The sequence below is a fragment of the Hippocampus bargibanti genome, linkage group LG16 (genome assembly GCF_051943395.1).
Source record: "Hippocampus bargibanti isolate YZ-2025 linkage group LG16, ASM5194339v1, whole genome shotgun sequence".
In the NCBI taxonomy this organism is placed as follows: Eukaryota; Metazoa; Chordata; class Actinopteri; order Syngnathiformes; family Syngnathidae; genus Hippocampus; species Hippocampus bargibanti.
The window spans coordinates 17,803,503-17,820,135 of NC_142749.1; the positions used below are offsets into that span (position 1 = coordinate 17,803,503).

The following is a 16,633-nucleotide window of genomic DNA, read 5'->3' on the forward strand; positions in this document are numbered from 1 at the left end:
TTAGCTGTATAATGAGCTAGGTAGACAGCTAGATAGCCATCTGAAGAGCTAATACATAGCAAACAGATAGCCAGCTTGGTAGCTAGCTATATAACGAGCTAAGTAGGCAGCTAGATAGCCAGCTAGACAGCTAGAAGTCTGTTTGAAACCAATAGATAACCAATAGATAGCCAATAGATAGCTAATAGACAGCCAGATAGCTACCTAGCCAGCCTTATAACTAATAGATAGCCAGCTAGATAGCTAATACATAGCAAAGAGATTGCCAGCTAGGTAGTGTTAACGCTAATATTAGCTTGTAATATTCTAACTTAACAATTTCGCTAGCTATATAACGAGCTTGATAGCCAGCTGGCTAGCTAGCTAGATAGCTAATAATAACATTATAAAACACGTGCAGTCATATGTGAACGGAAGCTGTGAGGAAGTTGTAAGGATGTACGGCACGTGGCTGAGACGAGGCGCGGTAGCGGGCCCGACCGACGCGGCGGTGGGGGCTGGTTAGGAGGCCTCGGAGGCCTCGGAGGCTGATCCCGCTAAAAGCCTCGCTTGGGCTTCCGACCATGGAAGGAACAAGGGCTGCGCTCGGGGGTGCGCCACCCAGGAGAGGGCGTCGCCTCGGGGTGATTTTTCACATGAAAGTAACAATGGAAAGATGTAATAGTAGGTGGGAGAACATGGGGGGGGGGGGGGACTTTTGGAGACCCCCCCCCCCACCCCCTGAGGATTTCAGCAATCATCCTTTCATGCCTGGATCTTCAGCGCACGCGCCCGATGTGTGTTAATATGCTAACAAAGCTCTTTAGGCGCACAGGCTTTGCGCCCTCCTATTCGATGAATGATTGAAAAGGCTCCACAGGCCCAGGCAACTTCTTCTTATGGGAGCGGAGCGCTTTTTTTACATTTTATATATATATATATATATATATGTATTTTTTTTTGCTAACCTGTGAATTTGATCCCCATCTGAGTGGATCTCAAGGGTGAGCAAACTTTGAGCTCAAGGGCTAAGTTTGATTTTTCAAATGGGAGAGATGAGACAGGCTATTCCTCAAGGAGTTTAAAAAACAGTTAAAAGTGTGTATGTAAAATATGTAATTTTGTCAAATGTCCAGCCATCCATTTGCAACATCACTTTTCATGAACAAGGTCATGAGTGAGTGGTGAAGTCAATCCTAAAATAGATATATTTTAAAAATTAAACATGAATTATTATTATTATTATTATTATTATTATTATTATTATTATTATTATTATTATTATTATTATTATTCATTTTCAACTATTTTATTTAGTATTCATATATTGTATTCTCAAAAATCGCTTCTACTATTTTTCTATTATTATTATTATTATTATTATTATTATTATTATTATTATTATTGTGATTATGCTTATGATTATGATTATGATGATGTTGATGATGATGATGATGATGATTATTATTATTATTATTATTATTAGTAGTAGTAGTAGTAGTAGCAGTAGTAGTAGTAGTAGTAGTAGTAGTAGTAGTAGTTGTAGTAGTAGTAGGAGGAGTAGGAGTAGTAGTAGTAGGAGGAGGAGGAGTAGTAGTAGTAATAGTATTGTTGTTGTTGTGGTTATTATTATTAGTAGTAGTAGTAGTAGTAGTAGTAGTAGTAGTAGTAGTAGTAGTAGTCGTGGTAGTAGTAGTAGTAGTATAAAAACATAAATATGTAAATATTTTGATTTCATAAAGTTTTTTTGTACTATTTTCTTTTTATTATTATTTCTTATTTTTTAATTATTTCTTGTTATTTTATTTTTATTATTATTATTATTAGTAGTAGTAGTAGTAGTAGTAGTGAGTAGTAGTACAGAAACAGGAATGTATTAATATTTCATAAGGTTTGGTACTATTTTCGGGTATTATTATTATTATTATTAGTAGTAGTAGTAGCACTAGTAGTATTAGTAGTATTAGTAGTAGTAGTACGTAGTATAAAAACGTAAACACTATATGAACGATTAAAACAAATGGAAAGAGCATGGCCCAACATGAACAGTTGCATTACCGCTATTTGCCACAGATGGCGACACTTTACCTATGCTACAAATACGCAACTGAGAAAAGTACTACAAAAGAAGAAAGGAACCCGTCATGAAGTGTTTTTTTTTTGTCCAACGGTTTTTTTCAAGTCGTAACAGGTAAACAAAACTTATGAGTGCATATATCAAACTTATCTGTGCATATATATTTTAATTGCATCTTAAAAACAACTCGTTATCCCTTGATATGATCATTGAACAAAAACGTATGTGTTTCTTTACTTAACTTGATGACTGCACTCCCCAATGGGCGTTTTTCTCTTGAATTCCATCCACGTCGATCCATTCATGTTTGTTTTTAACAACGCCAAAAACAGTTTTATACTAATCAAAAAACGTGTATTAGAAGTGATTCCTAAATCACAGTTGAATCTTGTGTGTTTTCATTTAAACGGTCAATACAAAGTGCATGTTTGAAGGGCAGTGTTGGTATTTATTGATGAGCACTCGAGTTGAGTACAGGTAACTTCAGGTACTTACGACCACGACCTCCAGACCCTATTTTTGCGTGTCATTTAGCCTGCGAGTCAACATTTTGAATGGATTTTGACTTACGACCATTTGGTCGGAACAGAACTCGGTCATAAATCGGATGCTGCCTGTATTTATTTTTTTTGTAGTTTGCGGAGACGCGATTACCCCCCATCGCCCCCGACAAATGGGGAGAATGAGCGGAATTTGAATCCATTGAGGGAATTTTGACGGGCGGCGAGGCTTGTCGAGTAATTCTGTTAACAAAAGGTATCCTTAGACAGAATTAAATATTTATCCGCTCTATGAATAACAATCGGAAGGGAACGCAGGATGGGGGGGGGGGTGGAGGTGCTATTTACTTTTTCACCGGTTCAGTTGAGCAGGATTCTGGCGCCGATTCCATCTTGCCGAAAGGATTGGCGGCTCGCTAGATGGTGTTGTGGGTGGCGGGGGTTGCCATGTTCACACTCTAATCCAACAGAGGAAGGCGTGATCTCTGGACTCAGTGGGGGGACTCTCGACCTGACCACGGGGGGCCTCTGTTGATCCTGTAATCTGTTGAAACCCTGACAGTCACATGATCAGAGGCCCACCGCAACACTTACTTCTGGGTTGAGTGAACGCTAGCGCGTGTGGCTGCCGCTGCTCACCCACAGAAAAACTTATCCTGTTAGGTTTGAAATGTGCGTAAAAATTATTATTATTATTATTATTATTATTATTATTATTATTATTATTATTATTATTATTATCTATTTGCTATCTATTTGCTATCTATTTGCTATCTATTAGCTATCTGGCTGGCTAGATAGCCAGCTAACTGGCTGGTTAGCGATCTAGCTAGCTATGTATTAGCTATATAGATATCTAGCTATTAGCTGACTAGCTTTCTATCTATTCGAGTTACTTTAGGGTTGAGCGAACGCTGTCGCGTGTGGCTGCCGCAGCTCACCCGCAGACAAACTTATCCTGTGACTGTAAAGTGACTTTGAGAGTTTTGAAAGGCGCTTATAAATGAACTGTATTCTTATGATTATTACTTTGGTCTTTCGTTTACAATTTGGGGAAACTGGGCTTCCATTGATTAGCAGCACCGAGATCCTAAACCCCTCCCCCTTTTTTGGTCTCCTTTGTATTCCTTTCACGAGGATCAATAACGGATCGGGCGCCTGTGATGACATTAACGGCCCAGGATGAGCTTAATGAGCCAAGCAGCCCTGAATGATCTGAAGGACTCGGCGGCCATTTGGAATCAAACCCGCGCAGAGGGAGGCGAGCCGTGAGTATTGATTCCAAATAAGGCGGAGATGACGACCTGTTGTGGCCGCCGCAGCTTAGCATCAAAGTTTAATCAGCCGCGCTCCAAGCATACATACCCGCCTCTTTTTTTTTTTTTATTATCTGATTAATAGTTGATTTTAATTCCCCCGAGCGTTGGCCAAACGGCGAGTGAGAAGGTTTCCACGCGCGCGGCAAAAAGGTTTCAACCGGAGGCCTTTGATCACCCTCGAATAATATCCCCGCGGTTGACGGATGAAATGGAATGACGGCTCTTTGATTCGACCCCGTATCGAAGGATTAGATCCATCTATCTCATGATCTATCTAACTAGCTATCCATCTAGGTAGCTGCCTAGCTAGCTAGCGAGAAAACTATCCATCTATTCATCTATCCATCCATCTAGCTATCCATTTAACTAGCTAGCTATGCAAATAGCTATCAAGCTAACTCTCCAGCTATCTAGATATTTAGCTAGATATAGCTATCAATTTAACTATCCATCTAACTAGCTATCCAGCTATCCATATAGCTATCAATTTAGCTATCCATCTAGCTATCAATTTAGCTGTCTAGCTATCTATCTATCCAGCTATCCATCGATCGATCAATGGCTATCCATTTAACTAGCTAGCTATCCAGCTATATATCAAGCTAGTTACTCAGCTATCTAGCTAGCCTTCCAGCTATCCATCTAGCTAGCTATCCAGCTATCCATCTAGATATCCATTTAGCTATCCAGCTATCTATCTATCCAGCTATCTATCTATCATTCTATCCATCTAGTGAGCTATCTAGCTCGCTATCCAGCTATCAGGCTAGCTATTCAGCTATCAGGCTAGGTATCCAGCTATCCACCTAGCGATCTATCAACTATCCATCTAGCTATCCATTTAGCTATCCAGCTATCTATCCATCTAGCTAGCTAGCTATCTAGCTAGCTATTCAGCTATCCATCTAGCTAGCTATCCAGCTATCCACCTAGCGATCTATAAACTATCCATCTAGCTATCCATTTAGCTATCCAGCTATCTATCCATCTAGCTAGCTAGCTAGTTAAATGGATTAACTAGCTATCTAGCTATCTAGCTAGCTATTCAGCTATCCATCTAGCGATCTATCCAGCTATCCATCTAGCTAGCTATCCAGCGAGCTCTCTAGCTATCTCTCTATATCTATATACGGTATATAATTTGTTGACATTATTCCACGTTTCCTTCCTTCGAAGCAGCTGATAGTCTTTCGAGGATTTCATTTTTTTTTCAAGCTGGTGAAAATGGATTCTTTCACCGATGCACTACGACGGAACTTTGGAGGCAGCTGGAAGGCTATTTCCCGTTTTTAATGAGAGCAGCTTTGCTGAGCGTACAATAATTGAACTGCATTTTAATGTCAAACTCGGAAACCGGCACGGATCGTAGCCGAAATCTCAATGACAGTGAGAGTAACTCCACTGGTAAGTTTCCATCTTTCAAAATAATTGGAATACAATACAATACAATACATGTTGATTTCTATAGCCCAGTCTTAGATGGCCTTGTGCGTTTGAAAATGGCAAACGAGGATCACGCGTGTCCTCTTTGATTAGCCGCGCCTTGTGTGAGCGCACTAATGCACTTGGCTATTAGCATGTTTCTCTGGGTTGCCGACGGAAGCTTCAGCAGCAACCCTCCCCCCCCCTCACCCCCAGTCCATCCCGTTTCCACGTGTCAGGACGCATATCAGTCAGAGCGCGCCGTGGCCCGTCTTGTGGCTTTTTCCTGTCGTGAAGTAAGAAGCAAGGCCTTGCTGAGTGCATCGTTTTTTTTTTTTTTTTTTTTGCTATGACTACATTTTTTTGTCGTTTTGGAGATAGCGATCATGGATTAAAAGGTTGGGTTAAGAGAATAAAAGCAAAGGACTAGTATAGTTCCATACCATTTTTTAAAAATCAAAATCAGTTACAAGTACAGGTAACAACCGAGTTCCGTTCCGACCAAACGGTCGTAAGTCAAAATGGTCGTAAGTTGAAATCCATTCAAAATGTTGAATAGAGACTTGGAGGCTAAACGACTCGCAAACTCACGTCGGAAAACTTAGATTTTCCGAGTGCAGCTGGCAGTGACTGGGAACACTGGTAAAGCAAATTGCTGTTTAACTGGAAACCCGCCGGCCTGGCGCCGCTGCATTATTCATTAGCCAGACAAGAAAGTAGCGCTTCGCGCAAACATTACGCTACGCTATATGGGCCAGAACAAGAAAGCAAAGCAAAGCGAGCGTTGTCCGCATGGAGCCAATCCCCAAACGCCAGCACATACCAAGCCTTACACGCACTAATTATTGGTTCCCTGTCAGTTTTGAGCCGTACTGGTGGGGCTTTTGCAGCTTCTTTCATGGTTTGTTGATTTATTTTGTTATTTTTTTTCCTAGGTGTCTATTTAGCATTTTCTTGCCCATTTTCCCCCATTCGCTACACCCCTTAATCGCACCGGAAATCCCATTTTGTAGTGTTGAGCCATCAGGGTCTGCAAGGCCTTCTCTGCTGGCCTAAAAATATTGGAATCACAAACTACTGTTTATTATATTTCATCCATGTATTGTTATTAAATAATTACATATAGTCTTTCATTGCTTTTCCCCTGTTGTGCTGCTTCCAAATACAGGTAACATCCGACTTACGACCAAGTTCCGTTCCGACCAAACGGTCATAAGTCAAAACGGTTGTAAGTCGAAATGGTCGTAAGTTGAAAGCCATTCAAAATGTTGAATAGGGACTCGGAGGCTAAATAACTCGCAGACTCTCCTCCTCTGGTGCCATCACGCAGTCGATTGCTGTGCGAGAGTGGGATGCTGGCTAGCTGGCCAAAATTGTTGTACGCGTTGCCGGCCTGCTAGCGACAGGTGTAGAATTTAAATTTTAAAAATAGGCTCTGGAGGTCTCGGTTGTAAGTATGGGTGGTCGTAAGTCGAGCCGGTCGTAAGGTGGATGTTACCTGTATTTGGAATTTGTCCAAAGGCACCCTCCAGTGGATTGATTCAGAAGTAGAACTACTGAAGGCCTAAGAGTGACATGCATGGCCGCCACTGCCATTTTGTGGATCACGGCTAATTTGTATTTTTGTCATTTGAGTTACATTTTTTAAAATTACAGTCTGGGAACTTATCTGTCTTAAAAGTGTAAGCACTTTCTTCTCAGATAATTAAAACATTCAATATTATTTATGTTGAATTTTTACGATATTTCATGACCGTCATTGGCACATGTGTCTTTTTCGGGAGGTTTGAATATAAGTGGGGAATCAGTTTCACTGTTAAAAAGCAGTTCAAGTCCTATCTCTAGTACACAATGTATTTTGTTGTAATTGGAAACTTTGACCAAATGGTTGTTATACTGTATGTGGGATTCCACAGGGATCAATCTTACGACCCCTGTTGTTGAATTACATGCCTCAATGCGCTCCAAAATCATCCACAATTTCAACTGGAAATGGCCAAGTATGTATCTTGGCTCAAATATTTTATTTTGATTAAAATTGTACCCCCACTAAATGCTAAAGTTTAGCCGGCGTCCGTCTGTTAGGGTTTTTTCTCTCTCTATATTTCTTTTTTTGCAGAGCATCTTGTCAGTTTTGGTGCATGCATTATGGATGAGACATGATTAGAGAAGCCTGATGCACTGCAGTCTGCTTTGAAAACACTTCTCTGAATTAAGTGCAACTTTGTATTTACGTCTCCGGCTTCTCCAAACATGCTTTTTTTTTGGCATGGAGGGGGGCGGAGTCAACCAAAAATATGCTAAAAAAATGTGCAACCCTTTCTGGTTCGCTTTAATTTCCACTAAAGACAACTAAAACGTGCAATGTTGTCGGTTAAGCACGGAAAAGGAATTTGTAATATTACAGTTGGCTATTGCGCAATATTTTGGAAGAGAATACAGCGATACCTCGGCTAACGAACGCTTTAGCTAACGCCTTAAGAACATTAAATTTGCGAGAATATACGAAAGTTTTCGGCAGATGAATACCAAACCACACGGTCAAACAACGCCACTGTGGCTGGCGGACTACTTTTCCACACACACTCTGTTTATGTGCAGATGTGGTTTGTTACCATGTGGAGTACTTTGGCTATTATGGGACCGAAAGTGTTAAGCCGAAGAAGAAAAAAAAAATTACGATCGAGCAGAAGGAGATCATCGAAAAACACCAACGAGGTTTGCGTTTGTGTGACTTAGCATCCCAGTACCAGTACGCTAAGTCGACTATTGCTACGTGTGGCTAAGGGTGTTTCTGTGTTGTCTAAGCAACGGTCTAATAATAATAATAATACATTTCATTTCTAAGCGCCTTTCAAAACTCTCAAGATCACTTTACAGTCACAGGATAGGTTTTTCTGCGAGTGAGCAGCGGCAGCCACACGCGTATAGAAGAGGTTGAAAAACCTCTGTTGATTTGGATGAACGAAAAGCAGCTAGCAGCGGACAGTGTGAGTGAGGGTAATATAATATAATATAAATATAAGCATGGCAACTTCACTCGGCTATCATCAAGCGGCTGCTACATTAACGACCATCAAAAAGGTCAATAAAATGACTTTATTATACAGTACAGTTTATTTCTTTCATTACAATACAATAGCTCATTTATTATACATAAAATGATGTATATTTTGTCTAGTTTTAAGGCTTATTTATTAGAAAATTATGTTTTTATGGGGACCTGGGAACGGATTCTTCTCATTTTAATGGTTTCCTATGGGAAAGTCATGTTTGGACTACACACTTTTTTTCCTTACACACACTTTCTGGAAATCAATTAAGTTTTTAAGCCAAGGTATCACTGTACATCATTTTTTTTTCTTTCGTATTTCAGGGGTTCAATTTTTTTTGTGTCCACTCGTTTTCTTACGAGCTTCCGTTTGAAAGATATCTCCGAAACGATGGGCGCTTTTATTGACTCAGGTGTTAGCTGTCAGCGGCGGCTCGTGAGCTACTACTAAATAATAAACAGCAACATCTCAGGTGGGCCTTAAGTCATGACACACGTTGAATTCTTGCCAGTGCACCTATAAATATTTCAATAATTGCTGTTTGCTACATAATTGATTAGAAATGATTAAGCGCTATTGGAGTGTAACAAGGAAGCTTTTTTTTTTTTTTTTTTTAGTACCTCCATTTTAAAGTCCCCCTTTTTATCACTCCTTCATTTTCTCTTCTTGTGCAGACAAAATGAGTCTTTCCCAAGATCCGGGAATCCTGCCCTGTAAATATTGATACGGCTGCTACGATATTGTTCCATAATTCATATCGTAGCATTCCGTCAGGAATTTGTGAAAGCTCCCCCGCTTACAAGTTACATTGGTTTGTTTATTTCCCATTTACAGTGAGCACTTGAACGCCACATGTCCATGTTTGATATTATTTGTCCAGGTTGATTGTTGTCCCACTTGAAGCCTTATAATAATAATACATTTCATTTATAAGCGCCTTTCCAAACTCTCAAGGTCACTTTACAATCACAGTTTTTTTGTGGGTGAGCAGCGGTAGCCACACGCGTATAGAGGTGGTTGAAAAACTTGTGTTGATTTGGATGAACGAAAAGCAGCTAGCAGGGGACAGTGTGAGTGAGGGTATATATATATATACAGTTATTTTACATAAAATAATATTTATATATATATATATATATATATATATAATATTTAATAATATTTTGTGTAGTTTTAAGGCTTATTTAGTTGAAAATTATGTTTTTATGGGGACCTGGGAACGGATTAATCTCATTTTAATGGTTTCCTATGGGAAATTAATGTTTGGAATACACACTTTTTGCCTTACACACACTTTCTGGGAATCAATTAAGTTTGTAAGCCAATGTATCACTGTACATCAAGTTTTGTTTGTGGGTGAGCAGCGGCAGCCACACGCGCCAGTGTTCACTCAACCCAGAAGTAACAAAGTAAAAAAAACAAATAATATGACAACACAAAGACTAAAAATTGCATCATCAATCATGGCCTAGTACCCCCCCCCCCGCACACCCCGCACACACACACACACACACACACACACACACACACACACACACACACACACGTACCCCCCAACCTCCTCCCCCATACTCATTAGGCCTGATTAGTGATACACTGTTCCTGATTATGGACGCCATGTTTTAATTAGCGTCTCAGATTCATCGCAACACCCTCAAAAGCTCACACGGTTGCCTTGTTGGGGGGGGGGGGGTACTGGATATGGTCATTTAGGGGGGAGGGGGGGTGTTGACATCATCCTTTCCACTTTGATCTGACAATACTGTTAGGTGTGTGTATGCTCGAGTGTGTGGTCATGGCTGCCGCAATGAATTTTCCCCATTAATGGTGAATTACCAGAGGGTCAATCACCCCCCCCCCCCCCCCCCAACAAGACATTGGCTATCATAATACTTCTACTAAGAATAACAGATTACACTTCCACTGCCTCCATCTTAATCCTTGCCTCACACACTCGTGGGTGCGTGTGATTGGGTGTGTGTGTGGGGGGGGGGGGGGTTGTTTGCATCTGTGTGAGACTTAGTAACGTAGCAGAGGCCTCTTAGTCTCGGAGGACCCCCCCCCCCCCCCTCGCCCTCCTTCGCCCCCGAACCGATGCTGCACTCAAGACTCGGAGCGTCATTAAAGTTTCATGGCCGTAGCGCTCGGCCAAGGTCTATTTATGAAAATGTGCTTCCTCGCTTCATGGAAATAAAAAAGGGGGAGAGAAAGCACAGTAGACAAAAAAATAAAATAAAATAAAATAACACACACTAGAGGCGGATGGACGACAGCCGGATGCGCGTGCGCGGCTGGTTGACGTTTTTTTTTAGATGCGAAGATTTGTTCTGACGAATCTGCGAGGTCGAATCAACAAGTCACTTTTTGTCGTCTTCCTTCCGTAAATGTTATTTGTTTTACAGACAGCCCCTAAAAACAAAAACAATATTCATATTTAAGACCAGACAATGTTTGTTTTTTAGGGGGGTGGCAAATATATTTTAACATTTATGTGCGTGGCTGGTTGACGTTTTTTTTTAGATGCGAAGATTCGTTCTGACGAATCTGCGAGGTCGAATCAACAAGTCACTTTTTGTCGTCTTCCTCCCGTAAATGTTATTTGTTTTACAGACAGCCCCTAAAAACAAAAACAATATTCATATTTAAGACCAGACAATGATTGTTTTTTAGGGGGGTGGCAAATATATTTTAACATTTAAGTGCGTGGCTGGTTGACGTTTTTTTTTAGATGCGAAGATTCGTTCAGACGAATCTGCGAGGTCGAATCAACAAGTCACTTTTTGTCGTCTTCCTCCCGTAAATGTTATTTTGTTTTACAGATACCCCGCTAAAAAACAAAAACAATATTCATATTTAAGACCGGAAAATGATTTGTTTTGTTTTTTTTTGGTGGGGGTGGAAAGATGTACTTTAACATTTACGTGTGTGGACGGTTGACGTTTTTTTAACCCCGAAGAGCAGATTCGTTCAGACGAATCTGCTGAATTGAATCAACAAGTCACTTTTTGTCGCCTTTCCCGTAAATGTTATTTTGTTTTACAGACACCCACCCCACCCAAAAAAACAAATATTCATATTTGAGAGCAGAATATGTTTTTAAGTGGCAAATACATTTTGACATTTACCGGAAGTGCTTTGTTTTGTTTTCGATGGGCCGATTCGTTTTGACGAATCTGCGGGATTGAATCAACAAGTCACTTTTATCGTCTTTCTCCTTTAAATGTTATTTTATTTTACAGATACCTCCTTAAAAAACAAAACCAATATTCATATTTGAAACCGGACAATGTATTTTTTAGGGGTAGGGGGTGGCAAGATCTATTTTAACATTTAACATCGTAATAACTTTACAATGAGTCGCCCAGATCGGCCATTTTGTTTTGGTTTTGAAATTACGACACCTGCAATTGTTTTTCTTCCTCATCAATATTTTAATATGAATATTATTTAAGTTTCAAAAATCCTTTCCGGGGTTGTCACGCTGAAGTTATTTACTTCGAGTGCTCAAATGCTACATTGTCAGTTATTTTTTTAAAGTGGCCTATGACTTTACAATACTTTCGGACTGGCTAGAAATGACTTTAAAGTGGCCGAAGATTATCAGGGTTGTTTATAGTTCATTAAATGCATCTTTATATTTAATTAATTTATTCCAGCAGTCAATAACTCTGTCATGTTTTCCACGTTAGATTTCTTGCGTGTATTTCTCGTGACTCGAGAATGTTTCCAATATTCTCACACGAATATCAACAGATGGATTATTACATGCATTTGAAAATTCAAAACGATTAAAAAATCGCATACATCTTGCCAATGACGTAAAACGTGCACGTTTTATTTCAGCTTCTGTCATGTACACAGACACATTATTGTAGAACACACTTCCACAAATGAAATTCATTCATTGAAATGAAAACAAAAATCGAAATAAATTAATTTTAAATGAATATTGGGGGTGTTGGGGGAGGGGGGCATGTTTAAATAACGAAATAAATAAGTTATGTATCTACAAAGTGCGCTTCGAGTGTGCGTGTGTGTCGGCGAATAAATAATGAGACGCGTTGGTGGTTGCTATGATCAATGATACAAAAATCAATAGATGGCCGTGCTTGATTGTCAAAGCATCATTGCGGTGACAGCTTTTTACAGTGACTCGTCCTTCGATACGCCTAAAAGTCAAACAAGAAAACAAAACGTCGCTTTTTGTGTGTAGTCATGAGGTAGACACACAAGCCACATTTGCGTGTTGCTTCGTCTTATTACGATGCGTTCAATTGCGCTGGGAATTTCCTCCACTCGCACAGAAGATGCCCTTTATCGATCTTCCCCACAAAAAAAAAGCCCAAAACAAACAAAAACATGCATGTGGCTTCGTGCTCTCTCTCTTTCTTTTTTCATTAAAATCAATAAAACAAAAAACTATTCAAGACATCGGTGCAACCTATTCACACAGTATGTACATTGCTAAATATAAAAAAGGGAGTCATTTGTATTTTATTGTACAATAGTAGCCTCATGAATGAAGAAGTCTGAGCGTAGTGCCTTAACTACCCCCCCTCTAAATCTTGCAGTCTTTTATCCAGTTTTTGCCCATTTTGGAATCTTCTGAACAACATATTTCATCACCTTAATAAATAAAAAAAAAAACATGGAGAAAAAGTGAAAAGTAGTCATTTTAAAATGGACGTGTAATTTTGAGGCGTTTTTAGCATAGCCCCCCCCCCCTCCTCCCAAAAAATGCATTTCTCCACAAATCAATTTTGCAACTCACATTTTCCTCAATTGTGTTTGGTTTTGGGAATATCTTGCTTCACACTCCCTAATTTACGTGACTCCACCCCCTTTTTTGCATGGAATTATTTCAAGTAAATTGTGTTCCAAAAAAGAAATACTGGTAAGTATAGTAACTGATCAGTTTGTATTTTATTGCCCCCCCCCCCCCCCCCAAAAAAAAAAAAAAATAAAAAAAAAAAAAATGAGGTGACGAAATGTCTTATTTTGAAAAACAAAATTAGAGGATAATTGGGGTGGGAGATTCCTGTTTTGAGTGCCTGGTAACAAGTGACGTCATTTGCGATTGGGGCAAATAAGAGAAAGTATATTAATAGGGAAGTCCCTCCACCCCCAAATAAATAAATGGATCAATAAATAAATAAATTGCAATAAAGTGCAGATGTTGGAAAATCTACTAGAGGCTTTTCGCCACTCCCAATCACTGAATTGATGATGAAATATCGATCTTATGATGTGACTTCTCTCTTTACATCACAGGTGTCAAAGTCAAGGCCCGCGGGCCAAATCCGGCCCGCCACATCATTTTTTTTCGGCCCGCGAAAGTAAATCAAACTTGTTAAATTCCATGATGATTGCTAAAATCTGAGCCAAAATGTCATATTTTTGGATGTCAACCACAAAAAAAGTCATTATTCTTGACTTCAGATTTGAAAATGACTTATTCATTGGATATGCCTTTATTAGTCTCACAGTGGAGAATTTATTCCTTAATTTGCTGTGTGCTCTATATGTAATATTTGAAGGGATTTAAACATTCTAATGGGTTCCCCAAAATTTTTTAACGGCCCTCGAGAGGAAACCATAACTACAATGTGGCCCGCGGCAAAAAAATGACTTTGACACCCCTGCTTTACAACTATCCCTACCCCAGTAGTAGGACGAGACTAGCGGCGTTTCTTTGCATGAAAGAACCAAACTTAAACTGCGGACCAAATCGGCCAATTATTGGGAATTTGCCTTAATACTACGTATTATCAATTTAGGAGGGGGGGGGGGGGGATTACAAACAAATTCATGGTTGTGCTTCGGGCTCACCACTTTCACCCATCATAGTGGCTAATTCAGGGGTGTCAAAGTCATTTTTTGCCGCGGGCCACATTGTAGTTATGGTTTCCTCTCGAGGGCCGTTAAAAATTTTTGGGGAAGCCATTAGAATGTTTAAATCCCTTCAAATATTACATATAGAGCACACAGCAAATTAATAAATAACTCGTTTTCAAATCTGAAGTCAAGAATAATGACTTTTATTGTGGTTGACATCCAAAAATATGAAAATTTGGCTCAGATTTTTAGCAATCATCATGGAATTTAACAAGTTTGATTTGCTTTCGCGGGCCGAAAAAAAATGATGTGGCGGGCCGGATTTGGCCCGCGGGCCTTGACTTTGACACCTGTGGGCTAATTTGTACCTGGAAGAGAGACACAGAAAGGAAGAAAAACAGGTAGCGGCGTGACAATAAAAATGTCTGCGAAGAAAAACAATAGATAGTGATCAGATGTACTATTTGGTTCGATCGAGGCGATGAAACGTCTGGTAGAGGCACAACGAGGCGCTCTGTTATTTGTCTCTCCAAAGTAAAAGGGCAAAAAAAAAAAAGAGTGCGAGGAGTGGAGCGGAGGTCGGGTGGGGGCCCATCTCGCGTTTAGTGCGTGGCGGAAAACTTCATGCGTTTCTGCTTCTGCCTCTGGTTGCAGAACCAAACGCGCACCACGTTCTTTTTCAAGTCCAGCTTCTCGGCGATGGCGGCGATCTTCTCGGACGAGGGTCTGGGCTGCACGGCGAAGTAAGCCTCCAGCGATCGCTTCTCCGGCGCCGCGATGGACGTGCGTTTGCGCTTCTTATCCCCCCCGCTGAAGATCTCCGGCTTGGCCATCTTCTCGCGCTGCGCCCGCTCGGCCTCCTCCAACCAAGCCTCCAGGATGGGCTTGAGGGCCACCATGTTGTTGTGCGACAGCGTCAGGGACTCGAACCTGCAGATGGTGCTTTGGCTCAAGCAGCCCACCCCGGGGATCTTCAGATTAGCTAGCGCCGCCCCCACGTCCGCTTGGGTCACGCCCAGCTTGATGCGGCGTTGCTTGAAGCGCTCGGCGAACGACTCCAGCTCGCGGGGGTCGGGTTCCGAGTCGCCGCCGCCCGCTTGGCCCCCTCCGCCGGCTCCGCCCGCCGCCGAGGCGCCCCCGAGGGAGCCGTGCGAGGCCAAGCCGTGCGCGTGCACGTTCATAGACTGCGGATGGTGCGGGTGATGGTGGTGATGGTGGTGGTGGTGCTGCATGTGGTTGATGGCGCTCATGTGCGACGCCGCGGAGCAGACGTCCGAGCCCGCCATGGCTCCCAAGGAGATGCCGGGGGTCAGGTGCTCCAGAAGGTCGCCCTCCAGGCCTTGCGCCGGCTGGTGGTGATGCGCCGCCGGGTGGTGGTGCGACGTCAGGACGGAGGGGTGGTGCAGGTGCGCCGATGACGACGTCGGAGTGCACGTCATGCTGGTCATGGTGTGGTAGGTGGCGTCCGGTTTGAACGGGTGGCTCTTCTGGCTCACGATGTCCACGGCGGCCAGCGCCTCCGCCCGCTGCAGGAGCGTCTCGTCGAAGCCGGCGAAGATGTTGCCCTGTAGCTAGCACCCCACCCCACAAAAACAAAAACAAAACAAACCCAAAAAGATAACATCAAAACCTGCTGACAACCATTTTTAACACTGACCGGAAGTGACTGCAATCCGTTCGTCTCCAATTAGTCATTTATAATTATTCATGTAATACTTCATAATAATAACAATAATACGTTTCATTTATGATTTCTAATTCATGTATAGTAGATATATACGTATTTGTACTACTGTGTCAATTATACTGTGACTGTAAAAGTGACTGAGAGATTTAAAAGGTGCTTATAAATGAAATGGATTATTATTATTATTCTCATCTGCTAGCTATTTGCTATCTATTAGCTCTGTCTGGCTAGCTAGCTATATATTAATGGCTATCTGGCTGGCTTTTTAGCTAGGTATCTGTTGGCTATCGATTGACTAGCTAGCTAGCTAGCTTTCTATCACACACACACACACATACATTCACACACATTTTTGCAGGTCAATATATTAGCCAAACTAACACACACACGCGCACACACACACACACACACACACACACACACACACACACATTCACACACATTTTTGCAGGTCAATATATTAGCCAAACTACCACACACACACCTTCACACACACCTTCACACACACCTTCACACACACATTCACTCACATTTTTGCAGGTCAATATATTAGCCAAACACACACACACACACACACACACACACACACACACACACACACACACACACACACACACACACACACACACACACACACACACACACACACACACTCCCTCAAAAGTGTTATTATTATTATTATCCTTGAAAATATCTCGACTTATTTTCGATTTATGTAAAAATCGAATGATCGAAAATGCATCAAACCGAAACAATCCGCC

The 16,633-nt window shown here is 41.2% G+C and overlaps 1 protein-coding gene and 1 long non-coding RNA gene across 2 annotated transcripts in view; one reads left to right on the plus strand and one right to left on the minus strand.

Moving 5' to 3' along the window:
- Positions 1-2,117: 2,117 nt before the first annotated feature.
- Positions 2,118-15,143, plus strand: LOC148886837 (uncharacterized). The gene is made up of 4 exons (XR_016117949.1): positions 2,118-2,170; positions 3,694-3,824; positions 14,840-14,928; positions 15,002-15,143. It is a non-coding gene; the product is annotated as an uncharacterized LOC148886837 (long non-coding RNA).
- pou4f4 (POU class 4 homeobox 4) overlaps positions 14,575-16,633 on the minus strand; it is a 3,358-nt gene continuing 1,299 nt past the window's right edge. Inside the window, exon 2 of the mRNA XM_089017746.1 lies at positions 14,575-15,756. Coding sequence (XP_088873872.1) covers positions 14,788-15,756 — 969 coding nt within the window. The 3' untranslated portion in view covers positions 14,575-14,787. The remainder of the gene's footprint in view (positions 15,757-16,633) is intronic.